At 40.7% G+C, this 24,693-nt stretch overlaps 2 protein-coding genes and 2 long non-coding RNA genes across 11 annotated transcripts; 3 read left to right on the forward strand and 1 right to left on the reverse strand.

Annotated features, from left to right (window-relative positions):
- Positions 1 to 332: 332 nt before the first annotated feature.
- LOC112294041 (calmodulin-binding protein 60 D) lies at positions 333 to 7,019 on the forward strand. 2 transcript variants are annotated; one of them, XM_024544141.3, is made up of 9 exons: positions 333 to 1,093; positions 1,452 to 1,527; positions 1,892 to 1,950; positions 2,158 to 2,651; positions 2,903 to 3,063; positions 3,263 to 3,466; positions 3,649 to 3,814; positions 4,514 to 5,025; positions 6,544 to 7,019. In XM_024544141.3, the coding sequence occupies exons 1-9, from the start codon at positions 1,008 to 1,010 to the stop codon at positions 6,616 to 6,618; spliced, it is 1,833 nt and encodes a 610-aa protein (XP_024399909.1). In that variant the 5' UTR covers positions 333 to 1,007; the 3' UTR covers positions 6,619 to 7,019. The 2 variants fall into 2 exon arrangements, with proteins under 2 accessions (XP_024399909.1, XP_024399908.1); XM_024544140.3 differs by lacking the exon at positions 6,544 to 7,019 and having other exon boundaries at positions 4,514 to 6,079.
- A 4,049-nt stretch (positions 7,020 to 11,068) lies between these two features.
- On the forward strand, positions 11,069 to 16,189 carry LOC141046404 (uncharacterized). 7 transcript variants are annotated; one of them, XR_016497955.1, is made up of 5 exons: positions 11,069 to 11,303; positions 11,479 to 11,514; positions 11,676 to 13,069; positions 13,215 to 15,334; positions 15,555 to 16,189. It is a non-coding gene; the product is annotated as an uncharacterized LOC141046404 (long non-coding RNA). The 7 variants fall into 7 exon arrangements; XR_016497954.1 differs by lacking the exon at positions 11,069 to 11,303 and having other exon boundaries at positions 11,340 to 11,514; positions 13,215 to 14,650; positions 15,113 to 15,334; XR_016497957.1 differs by lacking the exon at positions 11,069 to 11,303 and having other exon boundaries at positions 11,340 to 11,514; positions 11,676 to 12,249; positions 12,845 to 13,069.
- LOC149987550 (uncharacterized) lies at positions 15,638 to 18,997 on the reverse strand. Its single transcript, XR_016497951.1, has 4 exons — positions 17,025 to 18,997; positions 16,498 to 16,634; positions 16,058 to 16,170; positions 15,638 to 15,663 (listed from the first exon to the last, which is right to left on the reverse strand). It is a non-coding gene; the product is annotated as an uncharacterized LOC149987550 (long non-coding RNA).
- Positions 18,998 to 21,800: 2,803 nt separating this feature from the next.
- On the forward strand, positions 21,801 to 24,374 carry LOC112294049 (uncharacterized). Its single transcript, XM_024544159.3, has 3 exons — positions 21,801 to 22,382; positions 22,635 to 23,292; positions 23,423 to 24,374. The coding sequence occupies exons 1-3, from the start codon at positions 22,251 to 22,253 to the stop codon at positions 23,707 to 23,709; spliced, it is 1,077 nt and encodes a 358-aa protein (XP_024399927.1). The 5' UTR covers positions 21,801 to 22,250; the 3' UTR covers positions 23,710 to 24,374.
- Positions 24,375 to 24,693: the final 319 nt, after the last annotated feature.

Raw genomic sequence — 24,693 nt, forward strand, 5'->3', positions numbered from 1 at the left:
ACCCACATCTTCGAACTGGTTGATTTCCCCGGCAGCGAACGAACTGGGCCGGTGTTTGGCAGTGTGGAGGCGTCGCTTTGGTGTTGCACCTGACGCGTGCGAGCGAGGGAGGAAGGGACGTCGAAACTTCGAGCGACCTTTCGAGGAAGCTTCGTGAGTGAGGGATCTTGTTCTATTCGGGGGAATGCCCAAGTGAGTTGGAGGTTAACAAAGGGTCCATGGAGGTGTAGGTTTGGAGGATAGTGGGTGGAAGGCGTTGGCGGATATCGGCACAGCTTTGGGTTGTGGTGTTTATTAGAGATCACTGTGGGGCTCCAGTTGAAGGTGTTGTCAAGTTCTGACAGTGACTTACTTAAGCTAGTTTATACTGGATCGCGTTGTAGTTTTTTCCAACGAAAGACCGCAAACAATTTCGCAGTGGTTGGGTTGGAGACTGATTGTCGGGAGTTACACTGCGGAGCAGGAACGTTGAAGGAAGGTTCAGGTTTGTTCAGGGTTAGGAGGTTGGTGTGTGTGTGTGTTGAGGAGAGGGGACCAACATTCGACAAGGGAGAGCGGAGTTGTCGTTGAATAGAGCGTTTGGCGGATACTAGTCAGTCCGTGTGGTTAAACACTTGATTAAAAGCATCAACGATTTCGGCCAGCCCCGCTTACCGTGTTCGGTTCTCCATCTCGATTCTCTCTTTCGTGATCGACTTGTGTCTGTGAACCGTCTTCATTGAACCAATCAAACTGGAAATTTCGACGAGCGGAGGTTTTGTGATCTTAAATTACGTCCGTTATAGCCGTCGAACTTGCGGTGGCGAGGTCTGTAGCTTGGTGAGAGCTTCCACTGCCTGCCATCCTGGGAATGCTGTGATTGTGAATTCCAATCCACATTCGTGCTACATTGGTCAAGAAGAGAAGTGCGCGAGAAGTAGCGTTGGAAGTAACTTTGAAAGGCATCGACGATTCCGGCACGTCCTATCGTCAATCTGGCTTACCCTGCTGTTAGCTCAACGACACGGATGACTATGACGAGAGAGAAACGGCCGCTTGATAGAGATGCCTTTACAGAAGGCATGCCTGATGAGAAACGCCCTCGGCTTGCGAGGTTCGTCTTCGTCTGAACGCCGTTTGCGCATTTCCCATTTTGTTCAAATCTACGCTCAAGACTGTTGTGTGAGAAGGGTTATATTCTTTTTTTCGTAATCATCTTGAGCATTCGCATTATCCATATATTTTGGGACTTCTAATAGGTTGACAATGTTCTCTTGAAAACTAGTTGGGTTAGTCGCCAGTTTAAGATACTTGCTTTGAAATTGATGGTGATTGTAAATAAAGTACTAATAAAATGGCGCTAACGCAGTCGTTTGTTCAATCTTATGGAGTTTTGTGGTTTTCCTTCTCACTTTACGATGGGTGTGATTTTGAGATTTTTCCCTCACACTTTTTTTTTTGTTGTTGTTCAGTGTTATAGTGGAGGCAGTGAAAATGGACAGTTTACAGAAACTGTGCTCAACTTTGGAGCCCCTACTTCGGCGAGTGGTAAGAATCTTTTCATTTTAATTTCAAAGGTAGATGGTGGGCATTGTGCATTTTTTCTAAGCAGTTTCTCACAAGCCTACGTTTAGCAAAACACATAGACTGCGCTGCAAATTACTTCTTTAACTTCGGAGCCTAGTAAATAATCGTAAGTTGGAGTAGCCCGTTCTGGCACGCTTGAAGCAATCAATTGCATTCTGGATTCTATCATTGCGGTTGAAAAGAGTTTAATGTAGGGATTTGTGGATTTCATTGGTCTGAATGAAGAACTGTAAACTAAAATGCAGCCAGGATGGAATATACGTAGTTTCATGTCTTTTATGCGGTTTCATTCTGAACAACTGCTCGGATGTACAAAATAATGCAGGTTGGAGAGGAAGTTGAGCGTGCACTTTCAAAGTTCGTCGCTCCTAAAGTGGGAATTCGGTATGCTACTTGTGACTGTATCGAAACTTCATGCAGCATGTGTTTATTTTCAGTAGAATTACTTTTGTATTGGTTGGCAATTAGCAAGTACGTTTACACTGTTTGAGAAAGTTGAGTTTTACCTCTACATGGTGAAGATCTTAAAAAACAACGCAATTTGAAATGACTCCTGCTTCCGATTCTTAAATTCGAATTTGATGTTTTCAGGTCGTCACCGAAAAGGATACAAGGTCCAGACCAACAAAATTTGCGCTTACAATTTAGGAACAAGTTAGCTCTTCCTCTCTTTACCGGAAGTAAAGTCGAGGGGGAGCAAGGTTCTGCGATACATGTGGTCTTACAGCATGCCGGCACTGGCCAAGTTGTTACCACTGGTCCTGAAGCCTCAGCCAAACTGGACATCGTAGTTTTAGAGGGTGATTTCACAGCTGAGGATGAGGATGATTGGACTCAGGAAGAGTTTGAAAACTGTGAGGTTAGGGAGCGAGATGGGAAAAGGCCTCTTCTCACTGGAGATCTTAGCGTGTCTCTAAAGGATGGAGTGGGGACTTTGGGAGAGCTAACGTTTACGGATAACTCTAGTTGGATTCGAAGTCGCAAGTTTCGATTGGGCGTGAAAATTTCATCCGGTTATTGTGAGGGTCTGCGAATTCGAGAAGCTAAGACCGAGGCCTTCACTGTGAAGGATCATCGAGGAGAACGTAAGATTATCGCTTCACATATATTGTTTGGAGTATTAAGTTTAATTTGCGGTTTACTGCATATTGACTTGCATGTCCTCGCCCAGCCCAACTGTAGTGTTGTTGGTTTTCTGATGATGGGAGTCTCGAGCCAACATGGATATACTCTACATGCCCTGTGCACATCCATTCGTTCTGTGCTGAATGCCGTGATTAACAGAAGAAAAATCATATCTCTATATCTAATAATTGTTGTTGGTCACCTTGTACAGTCTACAAGAAGCACTATCCGCCTGCTTTAAATGACGAGGTTTGGCGATTGGACAAGATTGGAAAAGACGGTGCTTTCCACAAACGTCTAAATCAAGCAAGTATCTTGACTGTTGAAGACTTTCTGCGCTTGGTGGTCATGGACCCTCAAAGGCTGCGTAACGTAAGTATCACACGTGATTCTCGTAATGTAGTAATGTGCGTGTTTTTGACATTGGAACCGGGAGCTCCTTTTCACTCTATTTTCTAGCCTAACTAGTTGAAAAAATTAATGAACACTATTTTTTACAAACATTCAGTGTTGTAATTATGATACCTACGCCCTGAAAATATATGACTTTAGAGGCCTTTGATTTGTCCAGATATTGGGAAATGGTATGTCGAACAAAATGTGGGAGGGCACCGTGGAGCATGCAAAAACTTGCGTTTTGAGTGGAAAATTGCATGTGTACTACGCGGACGACAAACAGAATATTGGCGTTATATTCAATAATATTTTTCAGCTCATGGGGCTCATTGCTGATGGGTCATATATGTCCGTGGATTCCCTCTCTGATAGCGAGAAGGTAGGAAACGAGTCTTCTCCTTCGTCTTTTAAGTAACGTGGGGTTAGGAGGTTGTGCCTTCCATTTCCTAATTGTGATTTCTGGTACATGTGTTTAATGTTTATTAATTCTCAAATCTCATTGATTCCACTCCGCACAACTGTACTTCGTTGTCTAAATTGCTTGTCTTATTTGGTGCGTAGGTGTATGTGGACAAACTGGTAAAAGTAGCATATGAAAACTGGGAGAATGTGGTAGAGTACGATGGCGAGGCCCTAATTGGTGTAAAGACGTATCAAGCCAAAGGTTTCGATACTCGAATTGAGGACCCTCTTGGTGGCCGTAACATATCCAATATGCACCCGCAAGGTCCGAGTCTGAACCATCAGCAAGCATACAGACATACAAATTATTTTTAGAGGATGTCATTGCATGAGTTTACTTTCCCAGAATTTGAATGGTGGGGGAGTAAAGAGCGGCTTTGAGTTCCAGCTCCTGAGGGCTAGCACGAAGTGGTGTCTGTCCTGGGAGCACGCCTTGCAGGGGTTCCTGTTGAGAGCTTTCAGGTATAGCCTGGCAAATGTAAATACATATCTAGTTGCCAGGATATTGCAGTATTCTCTATTTTAGAGGCCACCTCGTGTATCATAGAATTTTTCTCTGTGCATGTGCTGGACCATTGACTTCAGCACTTGCAGCAATTGTTTTACAATCAATAGAAGAGTCAGTATTCTGGGCAAGCAATGAGAAGTGATGTGGTCAGTAGCTCTCGTCGATTTGCAAGTCTTGCGTTATTGCAGTCAACTTTGATTTGAAGATTTCATTGATTCTGATCTCATGTTCTTGTGTAGTGTAGATCCTGGTCACTTTATAGTCGAAATCAAGGGTCCATAAGACACCAAGGGTGATGTGTGTTCGGACCGTTTCTTTACTGCAGTTAGTGCACATTTCAGAGTGTCTCAGATGGTCTCTGAAATGGTTCTCTAGGTCACGCTTAGCTCGAACGTGTGTGTATCTTAACCTGGTCGTTCTTTAGCTGATTCGTTACATGCCTTTATAACCATGCAGGTAGTGCGGGTAATGGAGGACCAGGGTCTCTTTCGTATGGACAGGAACAACGAAGAATGACTTCACGATCTTTTGCTGGTCTCAGTCAGATGCCTGACAACCACAGCATCTCGGGGCCCGTTCTGCAGATGAACAGCAGCATTGACAACCACCATCAAACCGTCGCCGGATCTTCTCCTAATAACTTGCTTATGGGAGGAGGGCATACCGGACTAACTGGACTAGCACTAGGTCCTCCACAGAGTAGCGTGACTGCCTCGAGGTCTGACATGACTGGCTTAGCCCCTCCCGCGTCCATGATGAATGTTCCATCCGGTGCTAACGATTGGCAGCAGCTTGGTCGACGGGATTTTAAGCGACAGGAGAGTTTTGGACTGAGATTCCCAGGTAACGGCAATTCGTTTGGTGAGGACATCACCGAGGATGAGCTTCGCGCGCGAAGCATGGAGCTTCTAGAGAACGAGGATATGCACACACAGATACAGCAGCTGCTGCGCATGTTTAATGGACAGGTAGGGGACATTCCGCTCAGTCCATATGGCCCTGTTCCAGAGGATGATGCTTTTCCATTTGTTGGGTTACCTGGGGATGAGGATGTGGGTGGGTTCAAACCCCCCCGAGCCAATGGCAAGGCCTACGTGGGATGGTTGAAGCTGAAAGCCGCTTTGCACTGGGGCATTTTCATCCGGAAACGGGCAGCTGCAAGGAGGGCTCAGCTGGACGAGGTTGATGAGGAGTCATGACATTGTTCAGATTTAAGTATTTAGTAGGATTCATTCTTTCAAGGCGTGAGGTTCCTTTTTGTCATCATCAGCTTGTCTTGCTTCTGATCACTTCTTCCATCGTTATTTTGGAGCCTTTTTAGCCGCTTCCAATGGATCGTCTGTGTAAGTCTTCTGGAAATGATGCACTTCTCGAGGATAGCAGACCGCTTGCAGACATTACCGAGAGCTATGCTCTGTATATTAGTGCAGTACTACACTTGAATTGTATCTATCTCCGCGTTTGCGAAGATATTGCTTAAATTCAGGGTAGTCGGATATAGTTTAGTGATGCAGGAGGGTTTACGTACTTGGTAGTTCAGTTTAGTATATTGAAGATTTTTATTTTTTTATTTTTTTATTTTTTGTGATTTTTGCCGCTTGTGTGGCTGCCTATGTTTGATATAGATGACTAGCAGCGATATCTACTGCTGATGATCTCCAGATGTAGTTTTGTAGATAAAAGGATTCTTCTTCTTCTTGTGGGAGTTTTTTCTTTTTCTTTTTCTTTTGCTGTAACGTCGCATTTTTCCTCCCTTCGTGTTGGATTAGGTCTCAGCAAAGAACGGAAGGCCAGGTTGAAGACTGGATGTTCACTATGCTTCTCACTGAACAATTTAGCTTCGAACTTGTGGTTGTCGATTGCTCACTAATATGTAGGCCATGCTTCCACAATAGGGTTAGGAAGCGAATTAATTTCGTAGTCTTTACTTTTTTTCTTACACTGTAATGTACAATTTCACTAGTCTAATATTAATGCTATTTTACCAGGGAAGACTGAATATCAGGTCTTCTTATTTTATCAGTTCTCTGTAATATCAATGCTGCCAGTGCTAGGCTTGTAGGACGTCATAGTTCACTGGGAAGTTCATTGCCTCTTTGAGAATTCTGGTCTGAGCCAAGTCATCTCCTTAACTATTTGCTGTAGATTTGCAGTACAAGTGTGTTAAACTTAGAACGGGTTCTTTTAACAATTGATGAGCTCAATCACTCTTGGGTGGTTTAGCTCAACAAAGGCTGCTTGTTTGTAGTGCCAACCATTTGAAGCTTAGCTTTGGTCTGTAACGATTGTACACTGTCTGTTCTGTCACAACAGCCGATGCACGACGTATGGCTCCTTTTAGACGAAACGCTACGTTTATGCTTCTGGATTAGGTGAAGGAACATCAGGTGATATTGTGACACACACATTTAGAAATAATGTATGCTAATTGAAATGGGCTCCTCACAGAAGCAGTATTCCAATGTTTTTGTGGTTGTATGTTGCAGAGCAATTCCTATCCTCCCGGTGCAGAGTCTTACGCACTTGGGTTGAGGCCAAGTTTGGCTCCTGCACCCACTTGAAAGGGCGGATTTCACAAGACTTGGGAATCACATCTAAAGCTCACCGTTTCGAAGACCTGAAAAGGCACAGTGAAAACCTAGTTCACACAAGTAGGAAGTCTACTTGAACACAAGATTGAATACACACAATTCATTTTTCTCACCCTTTAGCTGTAGTCTCTACCTGCGGGTAGTTGGGAGCCACGAAGGGATGATGCAAGCACTAGTAGAGGGCTCAATGATAGTTGGCATTTATTTGAAGCTCTTCATGATATATGTGCAAATCATGAAAATGCTCTCATTATATCAGAAAAGAGATTGTAACATTGTTTATTCTTTGTCTATTCTTTTGGAATTGTTCAGCTTCTGTTTTTCTAAGCTAGAAACTAAAGCAATAGAAACCCAGTTATTGAAACCTCCAACCTTGCAACTCCATCTGTTGATGTTTTAGTCCCTTTTTAGCATGCATATTAAAGGAAAGCTCTAAAAACTCATGATGATGATGATGATGATGATGTTGATGATGGTTCTGCAAAGTTCTTCACAATGAAACTGGAAATGGACCTCATGGCAAGATGCACTATTTACATATACAAAATAATCACCATTTCACTTTCCCAGAAAGCCAATGACAAGGTCTCTGGTGATGAACCACAACATGTGTCAGTGTACACTTTGCAGGCAGTTAGTATAGTTTTTTTTATGTATATATATACATTAATAAAAATATATTCAAAGAGGAAAAAGTCAAATGAGCACTAGCCATGAATACAACAAGGAATTGCCCCGTGATTGACGCCCCTTCTGATAGGGTTGCTTCAGTTATGGAAAAGGGGGCTTGGGCCATCATGTAAGTGGAGCTGAATGTGGTTGGATTTGGTCTGATAACAATGGGCATGCAAAGGAGATGCCTTGAGTTGCAGACCTTTTGAAAAATAGTTGGAGAACTTCAGTTATTTTTTGTGTGTGTTCATATCTCTCTCTCTCTCTCTCTCTCTCTATATATATATATATATTATTAATAATTCCACACAAGGGTTGCTTGTGGTTGACTGTGTGGAGTGGAAGAGAGGGAGGTGTCAAGATGAGCTATACCATGCACTGCACAGCTCACATGAAAACAAAAAAAGCCTTCCCCAACCATTCAGTCCTTGCATCAACTTTGTCTTTTGCCATGAATATGTTCCAAGTCATCATTTAGACTTGTGTAAGATATATATATTTAAGAAGGGAATAAAAATATTTAGACAAAGTTACTTTGTGATTGGTCAAGTATGATTTCATAAAATGTTGATTGGGTGACATGGGTTCTAAGCCAGCATTTAGCATGGTCAATGCAAGCAGTACTCTCAACTTGTGGGTTTTAGATGAGAAGCCATGTTTAGTGGACATAGCTCTCTAGCATTTGAGAGATTCTTCCTCAAAATCTTTTACCATTCAGGAAAGCCAAAAAGGAATTGTGTCATGTGGAAATACATTTGCCCTAGTGGACAAAGTCTCAGTTGATGATGTGGATAATTTTAGGTTGAACAAAACCCGCTTTGCATTAATGCAAATTTGAATGCCATTGCACACAATATATATATATATATATATATATATATACATTCAACTATTGTAATACAATTTATTGGCTTTACAAAAGAGGCACAAACATACCTTGGTGTAGATTGCAGACCAGTCAAGGAGTCAAATTTAGTAAGTTTTTTGTTCTGTGCACATATGTTTGTGTGTATGTATGATAATAGTAATAAGTGTTGTTATCATTCATTCAATAACAAAATGTATGTTCATTTTATTTATAGGAATGAAATTTAGGGTATAAAATAAAATAAATCACATTTATTTTTTATTTAACTTTAAACCATAATTGGTTTTTAAGTAACCAATTACTAATTATCATAATTGTAATCAATTGAACTTTTGCAAATTGGCAATTTTTTCTTTTTATACAACATCCAAAGATGTTGCCACTAATTTTTGTTGTGGTGGAATAGGTACCTAATTTGTATTTGGTAATAAATGAACAAAAATCTAACAGCCTCAAGTACTAGAACATTTTACTAAATCCTAAATTCTTAATCATGTCTAATAGCTCATAAATAATTTTGTGCTTTCTTTTAAAATCCCAAATCCTTCATCTTGCACCCCTTATACCAATATTTTAAGAACTCCCAACATTTGGCTGCTCCTTAGATGTACAAAATCCAGTATTTATGTATAAAGACTTGTATGGATGACAAATAGATGAACTAATTTGCCACCTACTCAACATATTGCTTTAGTTTTTTTAATTCAATTAAAAATAATTCTACTTATATTTCTATTATATTTTCTTGATTTTAAAGAATATAAAAGGTAAATAAAATTTTATTAAAAAAACTAATTGAAAAATTGATAAGAATTAATTGTAGTGGCAATAACAAAACATGATAAATAAACATAAAACTTCACAAAAACAAAGGTCGGGAATTTGTGATGATATCCTGACCATAATCTTTGTCTTCCCATTCTCTCAGCCTTTAAACACTTTTTTCTGTTGATTTCAAAGAGATAACTTGATCCTTATTTCTTTTCTTTTTTTCTTTTTTTCTAATTTTTGAGATATTCCACATTGGAGTTATTTCTTTTCTCACCATTACATTGTAAACTTCTAGTTTTAACTTCTACAACTCCAAAATTAAGGTCCCAATGTGGGTTTTCTTATGTTATTTCGTTTGAAAGATTTTCTGCAGTTGGCTTCTGGCTTGACCCTTTTGCCGAGCAAGTAATTCCCTGGTGTCACATATGATTTAGTTTTTTTAATGTCATCCTTCAAAGATATGGGTTTTGCTTTTTCTTCACTTTTTTTCTGTCCAAAGCATCAGCAATTCCATCCTCCTAAACTTGCTTATTTTTATTACAAAATTGTATCCCCAGGCTACTGCAATCCATTTAGTTTTTGTACAGACTCAACGTTAAGATTGCATCATCTTTCTGGCAATTGCAAGAGTCAAAGATTTTAGGTTTTGATCACCTTCTACTCCTAGTCTCACAATTTCAACTTTGGGTTTTTTCACTTCTGCACTGAAACTAATTTTCTTTGATTATCATGAGATTAAAATTCTATATACATATATCACTTTCGAAAGTAAAAATAAAAATCTTCAACACAACAACAAGGTATCTAGAATTCTTACCTTTCCATTCATTCATAAAGTTTGTTCAGATGTTCCTTCACTGTAAGGCTGTGTACAAATTTAGCATATATATATTATTTAGTTATTCATTTGTTCATTTAAAAAATAGACAAAAAATTGAATCATGGCTTAGAGACATTGCATCAAGTGCACATTTAAATACAAAAATAAAATTTATGCAAAACTACAACCTAAGCAAGTTCAAGTAGTATGGATAAAATAAAGAATCATATCCACCATATCAACTTTTATGTGCATAAAGTAGCAAGCATGTATCTTGAAAATTTTGGAGGTCAAACTTGAACAAATGCTCAAGTGAGCTCTTCCAAATTCATGATAAAAAAAGGCCCACCAACACTCACTCTCACACTTGGCCTCCCCCTAACCAAACTCCTCCCAACCCCTCAAGATTGTTTTCTTTCTTTTGTTGTTCTCATTTCTTTTTTCCTTTAAATATAAATACTTAGGTTATGTCATTTTTTATATAAGTTTTACAATGACAATAACAACAACATGATGGGAATCTAATATCATGGCAATCAAAGGGCCCCCATGCATCCATCCATTACTCCCCCTCCTCCTATACATAGCTTTAATGTTTCCAAAGTTGTTAAGATATTCTTCATCATAAGGGCATTTGTAGTGTAGTACATGATGGGGTAATGAATTCCCTCTATTTACTACTCCACCATGAGAGCCCCTTCCCTTGCTTTTTTCTTCTTCATCTTCCCCATCATTCCATGCCCTATCTTCCACACACTTTGGAGCAGCCAAGCACAACCCCAGTACAGATTTGGCAGACATAAAAATAAATAAATAAATAAATAAATAAATAAAGGAGATAGATAGGTAGAGATGGGATAAATAAATAATAATAAATCAAACCCCTCTCATTCACACCCATCATCCATAAATTCATTCATTCATTCTCCCCCACTTTCGTCTACTTCGTCTTCGTCGTCGTCAAGATCGAATTATTATCCATACATTCCCAATAACGAACTCTCGTTGCTTCCTCGGCTTCAAGGGATGAATAACATGCAGCAGAACACACACACAAACCCACCCACCAACCACATCCACTCATCATTCATTCGTTCGCTCGTTCGTTCGATCCCAGCCTTCATCATCCATTCAACTCCACGAAAGTCCAGGCACCATCAGCGCCTGGAAAATGGAAGAAGAAAGAGGTCACTTAAAGACAGATAGACAACACATGAAGAGCGCCCGGGCCGGGCCGGGCCGGGCTAGACCAGGGGAGGTGGGGGGGGGAGTCCTTTTCTTAGCAAAATCACCCGTAAAGCACGTGGACTAAAAGAGTCTCTCTGTCCCTGGAACGGTGGCTGTACTGGCAGTTCGGGACCATTCTAGAGGACTTTTTATGTTTTACTTTTAAGTTGAATAAATTTTGAACTTATCGTAAATTGCATGCGAGCAAGCTAAAAAAAAAAAAAACGTTAGAGAGGTGCAATGGTAATAAGTTTTTTGATTTCCAAGTCTCTGACATCAGGTTCCCCTATGATTCTGGTAAAACGAGCTTCCCATTTTAAAAACTCTGTAGATATATATATATATAGAGAGAGAGAGAGAGAGAGAGAGATATATATATATATATATATAATGACCGTCCACAGAAAGGGCGTTTCTTCCATTCCCCTTCCTCTTCCCCTTCTCCACCCCTGAGTGATCATCCTGTTGGCAGATCGGAGTCTGCACGATTGGGTGTCAGAAAGGATAAGTAAGTTCAGCTCCCACTTATCATTGCATTGCATTGGGGAACATCTTTTTTTCTTTCCTGTCTCATCCTACCTTTTTAACAGTATAGTACTTGCCCTCAAATCGTGCATTATCATAAGTAACTTACAGTTTATTTTTGGTTGTTTTTCTTACTGTGTGGAGGTCGGAGTGGCCTGTAAATCTTTGATGATTTTCTGAACAAATTTTTGTCAAATTCATGAATCGGTAAAACCCAAAACTGGACAAAATTACAAGCAACTGATTAGGAATTTCTTCTTAGGAATTGAGTTTACAAACAGACTACTTCATCATTGTCTGGAGAGATTTTAATTAAGACCAAAGCATATGTGTAATTTAGTTTTTTGCTTCATTTACTGGGGTATTGCTTAATGGGACTTACTGGGGTGCTGCCTAATGGGTTATTGAATAAGGAAACGAATGTGGGAGAACAATAGTGGGGGCGTGATAGTTAATTGCAGTCTGCCAAACTAAGACACAACCCATTAGGCAGCGTTCTTTATTTTTAGGGCATTGTTTGGACAAGTTGTAGGGCTGTGGTTACCACCCCCCCATCCCATGGAAAAACTTCCTCCCAACTGCCATGGAATGACAGAATTGGAATCCAGCCTCAGGCCAAATTTGAGGAGCAGTTCCAGATGAAAGGTAACTCTGAGAGAGTTTGTTTCCTAACAGCAAGCACCCAACAAAGTGACATGTTAACATTCTCTATGAGGAGGTATTAGCCTTTCATTTTGCAAGTTCTGTTTATGGCATGAGAGGAAGTATATATGTTTGAAAATAACAAGTATATATGTATATGTATGTGTGTGTGTGGGGTCAAACTTACACAATTCAAGGCCCCAATTAAACCATATCTCACTTTTGTTTTTTGAAAAATATATTGTATGCATATTTGTGCCAGTGTGCTGGACCTCTTTTGCCCACCTTCTTTCTCTGCTTTCAAATGTATATATATATTCCAATATTATTAATATTTACATGGAAAGACTAGCATAAAGTTTTCCACAACAGACATATGTGATCAGTGATCAGTGGGAGGGACTGGGACTTTTCAATGATATGACATGCAGTGTTGTTATTGTTGAGGGTTCTTCCAGTCATGTTCCTCATTCAAAGTCATCCATATATGATTGATACTGCAATCATAGGTCAATTCTAGTGTGTTATGTATGTGTGACCTTGTGACTAGCTTTCTGCCCATAGAGTGGAGAAATGGGTTTCATTTCAATTGTAGTAGCTATCTTTCAATATAGCCGTAGCTGTCAATATATACCTTTGTTCCATTTTTGTATTTTGTCCCCAACCTTCAGATTATTGCAGACAGATGATTTACAAAGAACTTATCTTTCCACTCACACACACATAAAAATGAAAAAAGAAAAAAAGATAAGCCTGAATGAACATGATCCAAATGACCAAATCATCTTCAAAAACTATGGGTAGGAAAAGGCTCAGAGTGGGACCAAACATATTATTTATTCATTTATTCATCTTCATTTAGCCCAAAGAGCAATGGACTGGTCAGAGGCCCTACTGTAAGCTCTCAGCCATGTGGGTTTATTTATTTATTTATTTATTTATCTTGTTGGAAAGACTGCTTGTCTTAAACAAAACTCATGAAGGTGCATTGTAGAGAAGGCAATCATGTATGAAGACTTGTTGCTTGTTGACTTCAATCAGGACCCAAATGGGCACCCAATGCTGCTGGTGTGGCCACACTTATATGCCCAAGTCAAGTGTCCCCACCATCCCCGTGACCTTTGCTTTCAATGTGCCAACTCATTGATATTGCCTTTGAGGGGTCAAACAAGAGGAGGAAGGGAATTCAAGGTCATCCCTGCTCCCAAAACAAACTCTGCCACATGTCTAATGATATGGAAAAAGTCATGGAACATTAAAAAAAACAAAAGATGAGAGAGAGGCAAGTAAAGAGGGGAGAACTATTGGGGTGTTGATAGAATTTGTGGACTCCGTCAAGGCTACACAATAGATCAGTCAAGTTCATCAAGGAGACAAATAAACAAAAAGAAATAAAAAAAAAAATACATGTTTTTTTGTCTGCAGTCAATGTGTGGCCTATTTGCTGAGAGTCTTGGTTTTTGCTTGATATCCTTTTTTTCTATGGAGCCTGTGTGGGAGGAGGTCTCCAAGTGTGAAACCATCCTCCCCAATTTTGCTGGTTTTTTGCCCTAGTCATAGCATTCTGCCTCATGGCTTACCTTTTGCTTTTCAAGAGCCTGTGGATTAGGGGGGGAGCTATGAAAGCTTTTGAGGAATACAATGGAAAACATGCAGACTAAGTCATACAGACTGGGTCCATATTATACAAAGAACAAGTTTCAAGAGCTAGAAAAGGCACATAGCTTGCATGTCACCCTTTTATTTTTCTCCTCTCAAATTTACAGGTGCTGACATGGCACCTAACTCCAAAGGAAAAAGATAGCTGATGCCCTTAAAAAAAACCACATTTGAAAAATATGTGCTAACTCAGTTGTGCACATTACACGAGGTGAAGGTCAAAGATTGATTCAGGATATGGAAAACAATGACAAATTGTTCCTTGTTCCATGAAGAATCAGAGAAGGAATGTACAGAATTCAAGAGCCTCAGGAAGGAATGGTTGTCTCATAGCAAGTTGACTGATTGAGGAAACCAAGCAAATTATGCTCCACTGCAACATGTCAAAGAAGAAGAAGGAAGAAAGGGGTAGTATGTGTGTGAGTGTGTTAGTGCAGGAAAGTTATGGGATTGAGCAATCAGAGAATGAGGGAGTCTCAAGTGGAAAGCATGGGCCCAGATTCTGAAGCAAATTACACATGAAAGAAGAAGGGGGTTTAATGCTAGGCTTTGGAACAAGGGAAAGTGGGCCCATTTCTTGGGAAGTATGAACTCTTTTGCTTAAAAAGCAAGTTTTGGTGTATTGGGTGCACAAAGGCTGAGGAGGAAAGAAGTTGAGTTTGAAGATGGGGGGTGTGGGGCCTTTGCCTTATGAGATAGCATTGAGAAGTTGTTGCCAGCCAGCCACACTCACATATTCAACATACCCAACCTACATATAAACACAGAGAAACTAAACCAGGGGATGGTGTTTCTGGTGGATAACGCCGCAGCAAAATGTACAAGGGTGTGGGTGCAGTCTGTCTGTCTGTCTGTCTGTGTGTCTGTCTGTTTGCTTGTATTCATCTGCATAACATAGAAGGGGGCTGGAGAGATACTGCCCATTATGCCACCCGAAAGGGAAGCCCACATGGTTGAATTGAATTGGTACCTAGAAAAGGAGAGAGTAAATAAATGCATTCAAACATGCATATATATATATATATATATATATGCATACTCTACAATCCTATTGAACTGCTGCCAACATGCACCTCCTCTTGCTCAGGCTAGAATAAAACAAAGGGTCATGAGGTTCACTGGGGCAGTGCCACAGAGAGAAATGACAACCTCATGAGAAAATAAGTTGAGAATAATGATACAGTAAATTATGGATGTGCTACAAAGTACTTGTGGGTAGATTAGCATCTTTTTTCCTTCTTTCTTGTTTTTTGAACATGGATAGTGTGGGCTGCACTCAGGGCTATTATTATTATTATTATTATTATTATTACTATTTTTAGTAATAATCTTACTAAAGGCATTAAACTTCTTGAAGAGGGAAACAGTAAGAGTCTCTCTCAATATTCGAAATTTTCAGATCCAACCTCCAAGCAGTCAATGATATTTGTATTTTTTCAACCTTAAATTGTATCTCAAGTTTTCAATGTCCCAAAGGAATTGCACTACAGTGACTAGAAAAGGTATGAATTGGTTCTTTGAGTGTTTTAAATTGGAAATTTAGAAGATTCAAATTATAATCATAAAATCAAGAATCAAATGAAATAACAATCAATGTGTTGATGTGCATCTTCTTTGTGTGGAAATTGGTTATTTTATCATGTCTACATGGCATATAACTATTTATTTTATTTTATTTTATTTTATATAAATCTGATAGATGTGAAATTTGAAATTTTGCAGGACTGATTTGCCATTTAGAAGAACAGTGCAACAAAACTATATTCAGCTTCAAATATAACAATTGTTACTCTCATATCTCAAACAAGAATTTTTAATGAATGTTTGCATCCTGCAACCAAAAATATTACACAAACTATTCCTTTAGTACATCTAGATAAATGTACAATAACATATGCTGCTGTTTCTGAAACAAATCTAAATTATTCTTCTAATAAATGGGGCTCTTGAAGGGGGGGTTGAGCTTCAGTTTCAACACATCAACCTCTCTCAACTGAAAAGGTTTGACTTGGGCAAGTGTACCATGAATCATTGTTCCATTAAAGAGTATGAAGACTGAGATAGTCCTGTTGGGTTCTTCCATGAATGATTCATATGTACACATTACCAAACAAATACCAAGTTTGCTTGATTTTATTTAATTAAAAAAAGCCATGATTAGTTTGCTTGACTGCATGTCTCAAACAACTGTGGAATTCAAAATCAAATCCTTGGAAAAGTCTCACCTGCTCTTGACTAATCCAAGAGGAAAGGGCCAAATATTAGCTTGTCAATTATGAAGCAACAGTGGCTGGGAAAACTATGTCAGATATGTCTTGGGTGTATGTTTGTAATCCATCTATGTGTAGAAACACAGTGTTTGTTAGTGTCCTGTATGATTATGTGATTTATGGCATTGGTAAAGTGAAACTTCAAAAAATGTAAGAAAGTAAAACAATATTGTCATTTGTTGAAAATTTGGGCTTATCTTGGAAAATTAATCAACACAAGATTTTTTTTTTCAAATTTCTTTATTTTTTAAATTCATCAAATAAAGTTGATACATCTACAGAGCACAATGTTGGAGATTTTTACTGTCACTGTCAAATTAAGCTTGTCTCACCCTATTTAGCAGTCCACAATGTTCCAAATAAATAGAGGACAAATTCAATTAATTGTTGCATACCTGTATGATATATATACATATAGATATAGATATTTTTGTTTTTTGTTTGGTTTTGTGGTGTTCGGTGCTGTAAATTAAGTTTCAATTTGTGCTGAATTGTTCCACCAATAACTTCCTGTTTGCTTTCTTTTTCCTGACTGCATCAATCAATCAAAATCTTCTAATTAAAATCTATTTACATTATTTATATCGTTTATGTATCATAAATACTTAAGATTGAATACATCATGCTAAAATGCTTCTACCACATTTTAAAAACAGCAAACTAGGATAATCTCTTCTTATTCTTCTATCGTTTTCCCTCCCTAGAATTATGTAGTAAAAATGCAAACACGTTTAGATAAAAAAAAGTTCTCAAAGTAAAATAATATCTAAAATCTTATTAAAATTGATTGAGATGTTTAAATTTAATATTTTTTTATTTTATTTTATTCTTATTATAACTGTATCTATTTTGGTTGGACTTTCCTGTTATAATTACATAATTGACATGAAATTGAAATTACACGAAATTGGAAACAACATACTGTTGATGTAGAATCTCAAAAAATGGACGAGTTCCAAGAATTATTGGAATGAAGGGAACAAATAGAAGCAAGTAAGGCCACGGGATGAGTCCACAGCACAGCAACAGCTCCTCAGTTCAACCTTTAAAAAAAAAACACACACACACACACAAAAACACACACAGAGAAGCAAGACACAAGGCAGAGAAACTTGCAAGGGAGGGCGTGGGCTGGCCCCGGTGATGAACTGGGATCCCATCCATCCGTGGCCAATTCCTCACGTCGAATGCACGCGTGCTTGATCCAGACAGTGGAAATCATCAGCATCATATTGTCGATTGCCTGCTTCACAGCGCCCTCTCTCATGTGTACAGTTCCAACATCCACGGGAATGATAACAGTCGCCCACAGTCGTTGCATCTACTAGCGGATCACCTGATAGAGTCATGAGGTGGGCTCTCGTCATGGTGCACAAGCTTCGCTTTGTCACCTCCGAATGCTTTTTCTCGCTGGCAAGATGCACAGGTGGAAGCAATTCAAACTGATGGGAAGTTGCAGTTTGTGACGAGTCGCGACGGAGGCGAGGCAGTATATCTCCTTCAAACCGTGGAATAATCGATCCCCGGTCCTAAATATAGCTCGATACCACAACTGCCATGATATAGATGGCGAAGGGAGGGCCCTATGCGTGTCAGGCAGCAGACAACCCGCACGAAGGCCGCAATCAGTGACAGATGATGCGTTCCTCATCGCCTCCACGCATGATGATCCTCTCAATTCGCGACGCAATCCGTTGGTTTGCGATGTCCAGGCTGGGTAGATGCGTTCTGGGATCCCATCTGCTCCGGTTTGTACCAGCGATCCCTGGCCAACGTGCCCGCCACTGCGGACGAGCTCCTGACGACATCTCCGCAGGTTATTGCTAAACTAAGCGCTCAGGGCAGTGAGTGCTCTAGAACCCCTACTCGGTTGGCTGACGGGAAACTAGTTGCCGAGCTCAGTGCCGCGCCTGCCAAGGTTAACCAACAGCCTCGCTGCCACACGCCGTCCATATCGGAGATAGCCTCTGTCTATAGCCAGATCTCTTCAAAGCCCGCTATATTCCCCCAACACAACATTCCTACGATTCCCCGCTGCCAATGGCCGCTCCCACTATTTGTGAACCCGCCAGGCTAGAGAGGATTCGTGCCAAGGATTTTTAGCATGCGCACTTAATTGAATCACTACGTGGGGGCAAGCTTGACGTGCTTCATATTTGGCGGAGGGCAAGCTAGAGGGGTGTATGATTGCCAAGGCTTCTCTGGCAGGTACCTCAGAATACATTCCGACCCCCGAACTATTTACCGTCTGGAGATTTACGGAATGGTTGACCTCTTTTCTGGGCTGCTCGGCGACTCCTGCTGTTGTGAAAGCTACTGTGAGTCTTGTGGGTAATGCAATCACTATAAACCGGTTGCGCGCGCTCTGTGCTTCCAGCCTTGTTTGAATCGCACTACAGCAACGCTGCTGCTGTGCTCTCTCTCTTTTGCTCACTTGGGGTGCTTCAATCTGCAATGGAGCTCCAGTTGGGTTTGCTTCGACGAGAATTCATGGTCGGAGGCCCCACTGCTCATCTCCCACTTGGCCACTCCTTCTCGTCGAAATTCTTTATCCCAAAATAGACGCCGACGAGCACGACGACGAAGACGACGACGAGAACAAGCCACGACAACTGCGTGCTGCTCTCGATTCCCCTCATTTAATCCTACACTCCTAAAGCCTACGAAGTAGGTTAGGGTTAGGATTACAGTTAGGGGTTGAATTAAGAGTTTTTACCACCTTTTTCTTTACCCATGTTGTTGTTGGTGCCACCGAATTGTGTTTGCGTAAGTTTGTTCATTTTGTTCTGTTCTTTGAGCGTTGTGCGAAATGTTGTGATGGAGCTGAAACCCTATTGGATTGATAGAGTTAAGTTACAAGAGATGTTACAATATTTTTTCTAATTTTTGTGAAACAAGAGGATTGGACAATGTTTACAAAATTAAAGGTAAAGAACCCGAAATTGATACTGTGATGGGTACCATAATGGTATCCAACGTGAGTGTATGCGAATAAATGTAATTTTATTTTCAAACAAGTAACCATATTCATAAAAACTTGTGTTGAATTTATTTGTAATATTTACCAACATATCATCATCGCAATTTCAAGAGTGGGTGTAATATTTAATTTTAAGTCAGAATTCTTCAAAAATGGTACAAGACTATTTTTACAATATGAAAAATGTTAACATCAAACAAACAAAGATTATCTTGGACTGCATGTTGCTCCACCTATTCAATACAAGTAAATTTATTTTATTTTGTTTATTTCAGTAGCTTCAGTTTTATTTTTCATGTATAGTCATATGTCAACATCAGTAATGTATGTTTGATGAAATACAGTTTTTTACATACAACAATTTTATTCACTGTCTTTTTTGACATTGGTTTTGTTCCTATACAGTTTCAGACACGTGAAGGCTGTAAGGACCTAATCTAATTTGTGGGCTCTGCCTTCGCAACACAAAAAGTTTTTAGATCCCTGAAACTGGATAATTAGGGTTAGCAGAGGGAATTTCCAGAATTCCATTGGCTGGTGGCAACTCGGGGGAATGGAAGGAAATGATTGGCAGCCCCAAATTTATTTTATTATATGTTTTTATTATTATTTGAATGTCCCATTCATTTCATTCCATGACTCTCAGCAGCATTCTTCAGCCCCTTTGCTGAGAATCATGGAATGAATTGATACGAAAACAACAGTATAGAAAATAATATAAGTAAAAGGAAAATAACAACAGTGAAGAGAGTACTATTATATTCTGTCTTTGAATTCTTAATTATGAAAGTTTTGTGGAAGACAACTATAGGTGCCATTTGTTCTTGTGAAGAAGTTAGACATTGGTCATTTTGTTACTGAATTCCGATACCTTGAAATTCATTATTTAGCTGCATTCTTACATACAAATGAGATATACATTTTTGGAAATAGAACATTAGAAATGTTTTTTCGCATTCAATTTTCCCAAAAAAAAAAGAATATAAAGAAAAGAAAAGTTTAAAAGATGTATTTGTTGTAATTCAATTATGCATCAAAGTTTAAAAGCCCAAAACGTTTAAATAAAAGTATATTCAGTTGAACATAAGTTGTTTGGAACCAAATGAAATCCAAGTTGTATTTTAGACCATTGTAAAATCCCAGGGTAGATTTGCACGTGTTGATTACAAAGCAGTGAGTCACTTCTTAAAGCATTCATGAATTTCCAATGAGACACATGAGGTTCACAAATCATTCTTTTATCAAAAAGATGTCAGTGAGACTAAAATAAAGAAAAATTACTAACATTCTTTCGGGAGAAAGTGCTCTGTATCTCTTAAAAAGAGTATTACGTTTTACTTGGCACTTAATTGGATCAACAATGACTACTCTCTACAAACATGTTTACCTCAAGCAAATTGGTATATGATCCAATTGTGATAACAATTCTGATGGTATTTTGTAAAGTCATTGGTCCAACCACTCATTGTTTTGGAGTGGTTCCAGCTTGGCTTTTAAGGAATATTTGAATTGGCACATAGTTGCATAAAATGAATCAGCACACATGTAATTGGTTGGATTTCAATGAGACAACTTATGTCAGGGTGAAAGATAAATCTTATAAGTACAAGAAGAACTTTCTTTGAAACAATAACATAATATCTCATTTATAATATTTTATAGATAATCACCATAAGACACTCATACAATGCTTTTATATGAATGAATAAATACATGAATAACTCTTTTTAAAATGTTGATATTTTCATGATGCAATATTCATACTTCTTTCACACATGCATATTTGGTAATCACGTTTGGGTGAAAATGCAACTTCAGGATTCACTCAAAATCAAAAGTACTAAACACATCACAGCACCTACTTTACTCCATACATCATACTCTTAATTCTGGAACAACACTCCAACTCAAGTAAAGTTATAAAGCATACACCAACAGAAAAAAGAAAAGAAAGAACAAAAATATTCATAAACAACACACCTTCAACTTAATCTCATGAGAAACGGCATCCGCACAAAACAATTGGCAACACGAAGCCAAATCCTTTGAGAAAAGACACAGAGGATACCTCGTTGGGTGTCGCGCTTTCTTTTGCTTTGATCTACTTCGAGCTTGCGGAGTCAGTCAGACAGACAGTCTTGCCTTTCCTTCCCTTACGATTGTTTTTATGGTTTCTGTTGCACTCGGTCCATCAACAAACACAAGGCTTTCACCACGATTGGAAAAGGCAAGGCAAGACAAGGCAAAACAAGTATTTACGGCGCATTTAGCATGGATCTTCGATAGAGATCCTGGCTTTATTCCGGCAGCTTCCCCTTTCCAGCAAGCTGCGGCTGCTCACCTCGTAGCCCAGATTCTGTCCGGAGTGGGTGGAATCATCGCAGAGGGTGGTCATGAGGTATGGGAAGTGCAGCGATGCAAATGACTGCCGCCGTGAATCAGTAAAAAGACAATGCTTACCACGCCGTCTGTCGAAACCACGACGAAGCAGGAGCCGTACTCGTGTACGTTAGGTGGTGACCTTGGAAGACCCCTAGTCAGTCTAGTGTCTACACTACCCTGAATAACTGTAGACCCTCAACTGTAGGTGCCGCTCTACAGTAGAGTAGCATCCTACACTAGCGAGGGAATGAGGGAAGGAGGGAGAGCGAGAGGCAAAAAGAAATGGTTGCATAAAGGACGACATCACCTGTTGACTGCGACTCCATTCTTGACATCGCCCGCGACGCCCTGCTCCTCCATCCACCCACCCACCCTTCACAGGAATCAGACCTCTTGTCCTTCACGTTGCAACAGCTCCGTAGATCCGGCGCCGAAGGCAGGGACCTGATCTGCGGGACTAGTAGATTGGGTGGACCTTAAAAGAGCGCATGGCGGCCTGATTGTCACTGCGACAGGATCAAGCGAAGGGCCAATCACTTCAAAGGGAGGCAATCGGGGGCGTGTTGATGAAGTTGAAGCATATGGGATGTAGTGTTGGTGTTGTACCGAAAGAGGTCGCGGTCTAGTCGCAGTGCGTTGTGGTGCTAGCGCTCAATAGCAGCTCTGAAGGGTGAGGTCGTGGGGGAGAGAGAGCGAGAGAGGTGGGGGAAGAAAAGCTGATTTGGAAACTAGAAGAAGGATTGAGAGATTGTTGGGAAGAATTGGTGGTTTGTTGCATTGAGTGACATGGGTATCATGGTGCGTGAAAGAGCTCAGGAGGTGCCCTTGATGGAACAGAAGCGGGACAATTATGTCTGCGGGGAGCTCCAGCCGGAGCCGCAGCTCCCCAGTGGTTGGGAAAAATGCCTTGACTTGAAGGTGCACACGAAGGATCTTATTACTAGTTCTTGGAATATTTTTCGGGCGATTGTGTGTAGGTGGAAGTGTAGAAGTTTTTCCTCTTCTTTTACTTTTCTCCTGGAATAGATGAGTGGATTGTTGTGCGAGCTTGAACGGTGGACTAATTTTCTAGTATCCGAATGGCACAGTAGCGGGGGATCGAGTGTGAGTGAATTATGAGGTGTGCGCAAGTTTTCTGATTGTTTTTTGGTCGGTGTGGATTCATTGCAGTCTGGTCTCATCTACTTCAGGGATTGGAATTCATCGACGCTGACCTACAGAGACCCACGCCAGGCGGTTCCACCTCCCGTGCAGCGCATCGGACTGTTGTCTATCTCTCTCTTGCCCGACGACATCACCGACGCGAAATTATCTAGCAATGCTGGCGAAGGCTTTGGAAAGAGGTTCAAGGGGATTGCGAAAACCGACCTAAGCGGACAGCCGGCGAGGCTCTCCTGGGGGCTCTCTACGGCGCAGATAACGAGTCAGGGTGATTCATCAGATCGCGAGACTACTTCACTGAGCATGGACGAAGTAAATGACCAGTCTTTGGAATTGACGCTCAATCTGCCGGGGACCACTTCCAGGCCCACACCTTCCAACCAAGAGGATAGCGTGTGCACCGTGGAGAAGGTGCGCAGCGCGCTCGAGAGGTCGCAGTGGTTGAGTGCTGCGCAGCTGCCAAAGAAGAGGCCAGCTTGCAGCTCCGGACACAAGCTCTCAGACACTCTGTCCACGGCACTGTCACTCTTGTCTTCACAGGCCTCGACCTCTCGAGAGTCCAATTCATTCGGACCACCGTACTCCACAAGTTCCAAGTCTTCGTCGCAATCTACTTCGCAGTGCTCCTCAGAGGGATTCACATCGCCCTCCGCCATGAGCTATCAAGGTACTTTCTCCTCACAGACCGGATTCCCCCTCGCGTTAGTAATTAGATGGGTTTGACCATTGGTTTGCGCAATTGGCGACACTTGAAATGATTCTAAAATAAGTCCATCGATTCATGGTGTTGATTTCAGGTGATGACGAAGAGGTGCAACAACCGCGCACTTGCGGCGACTCAAACGTCACGAGCCAGCAGGCTTCATCCCGAAAGCACCAAGTCCCCGAGAATGGAGAAGTGATGGTAACGGTTGGATGCAAGAGCTGCCTCATGTACGTGATGCTCTCCAAGTCGCACCCCAGCTGCCCAAAATGCGGGAACGCTGACGTGCTCCTTGAGCTTCCCTCTATCATTTACCCCTCTTTGCCCAAGAAGCAACGGATGACCCTCGACAGTCCTACTTGGAGCTGGTGCACCGCTTGAGTTCCACATCTTTTGCTTCAAGACACTCAGAATCAGTCTTCTCTGATACCGGATTTCGTTTAACAGCCAGTTAGTGATCGCCCATCGAAATCAACAGCTGATTCCAGGTATCATGTCAGATCATGCGAAGACGGTTAAGTTCCCCCAGTCCAGAGCGAGAAAAGGAGTAGAATTGGATTTTCTCGGGAGATGAAAGAGCTCTTCGCAGTCGCTGCTTCCTCGCCGACTCTTTGGCGGTGTTATCAGTCCAGGTCGAGCCTACTGCAATGAAGTCTTTGCAGTCTCCGCTCACTTATCTCGGAGACTCGCGGACACTCCGGTGGCTAGCTCTCGACAGCCTCAAGTCCCGCAAGTTTCCGAAACTTGTATATTAGTACTCTTACAGGATTGTGTAGTTTGTGTTCCTGCGTTAGATTATACAGCATCGACCAGAATGGTCAGTATAGGTGTTACAGATAATTGGAGTCTCTCAGCTTCCGTGACAAAATCGCTTTTAGAGAATTTAATTCTAGAGATATTCTTTTAGGCTTGGCTATTTAAGCCAGACAATACAACTGATCACAAGTGTGCTCAACCCTTTCGTCAGCTCGGTTAGGATTGATTCAGATTGCCACTATTTCCCATGGTTCCCGAACATGGTTTGTATATGACGTTATTTTCGCCTACTTGCCTTCCCGTGAAGTACATGCCCACACACACAAGTTACTTTCACCATTAACCTTCGGTTCGCTCTCCTTTTTGCGTGTCTTCCAGGCTAGATTACCAAACAACTTGCGGTATATCCACATTGCTCAATTTCTAAATTGTTCACACTTCAGGGCTTTACACGTCGATTCTCTCTTTGCTTTCAACAAAATTGACGAGTAGGTATTTTGCTCAACGCTGCCCTTGCTTCAATGTCTAGCACAGGATGAACAGCAGCGGCATACATTTGTTTGTTCGTTTGTTTGTTTGAAATAGTAATAATCTTTTCTTTAATTATTA

This window comes from Physcomitrium patens, chromosome 17, assembly GCF_059467195.1.
Source record: "Physcomitrium patens ecotype Gransden chromosome 17, ASM5946719v1, whole genome shotgun sequence".
Classification (NCBI taxonomy): domain Eukaryota; kingdom Viridiplantae; phylum Streptophyta; class Bryopsida; order Funariales; family Funariaceae; genus Physcomitrium; species Physcomitrium patens.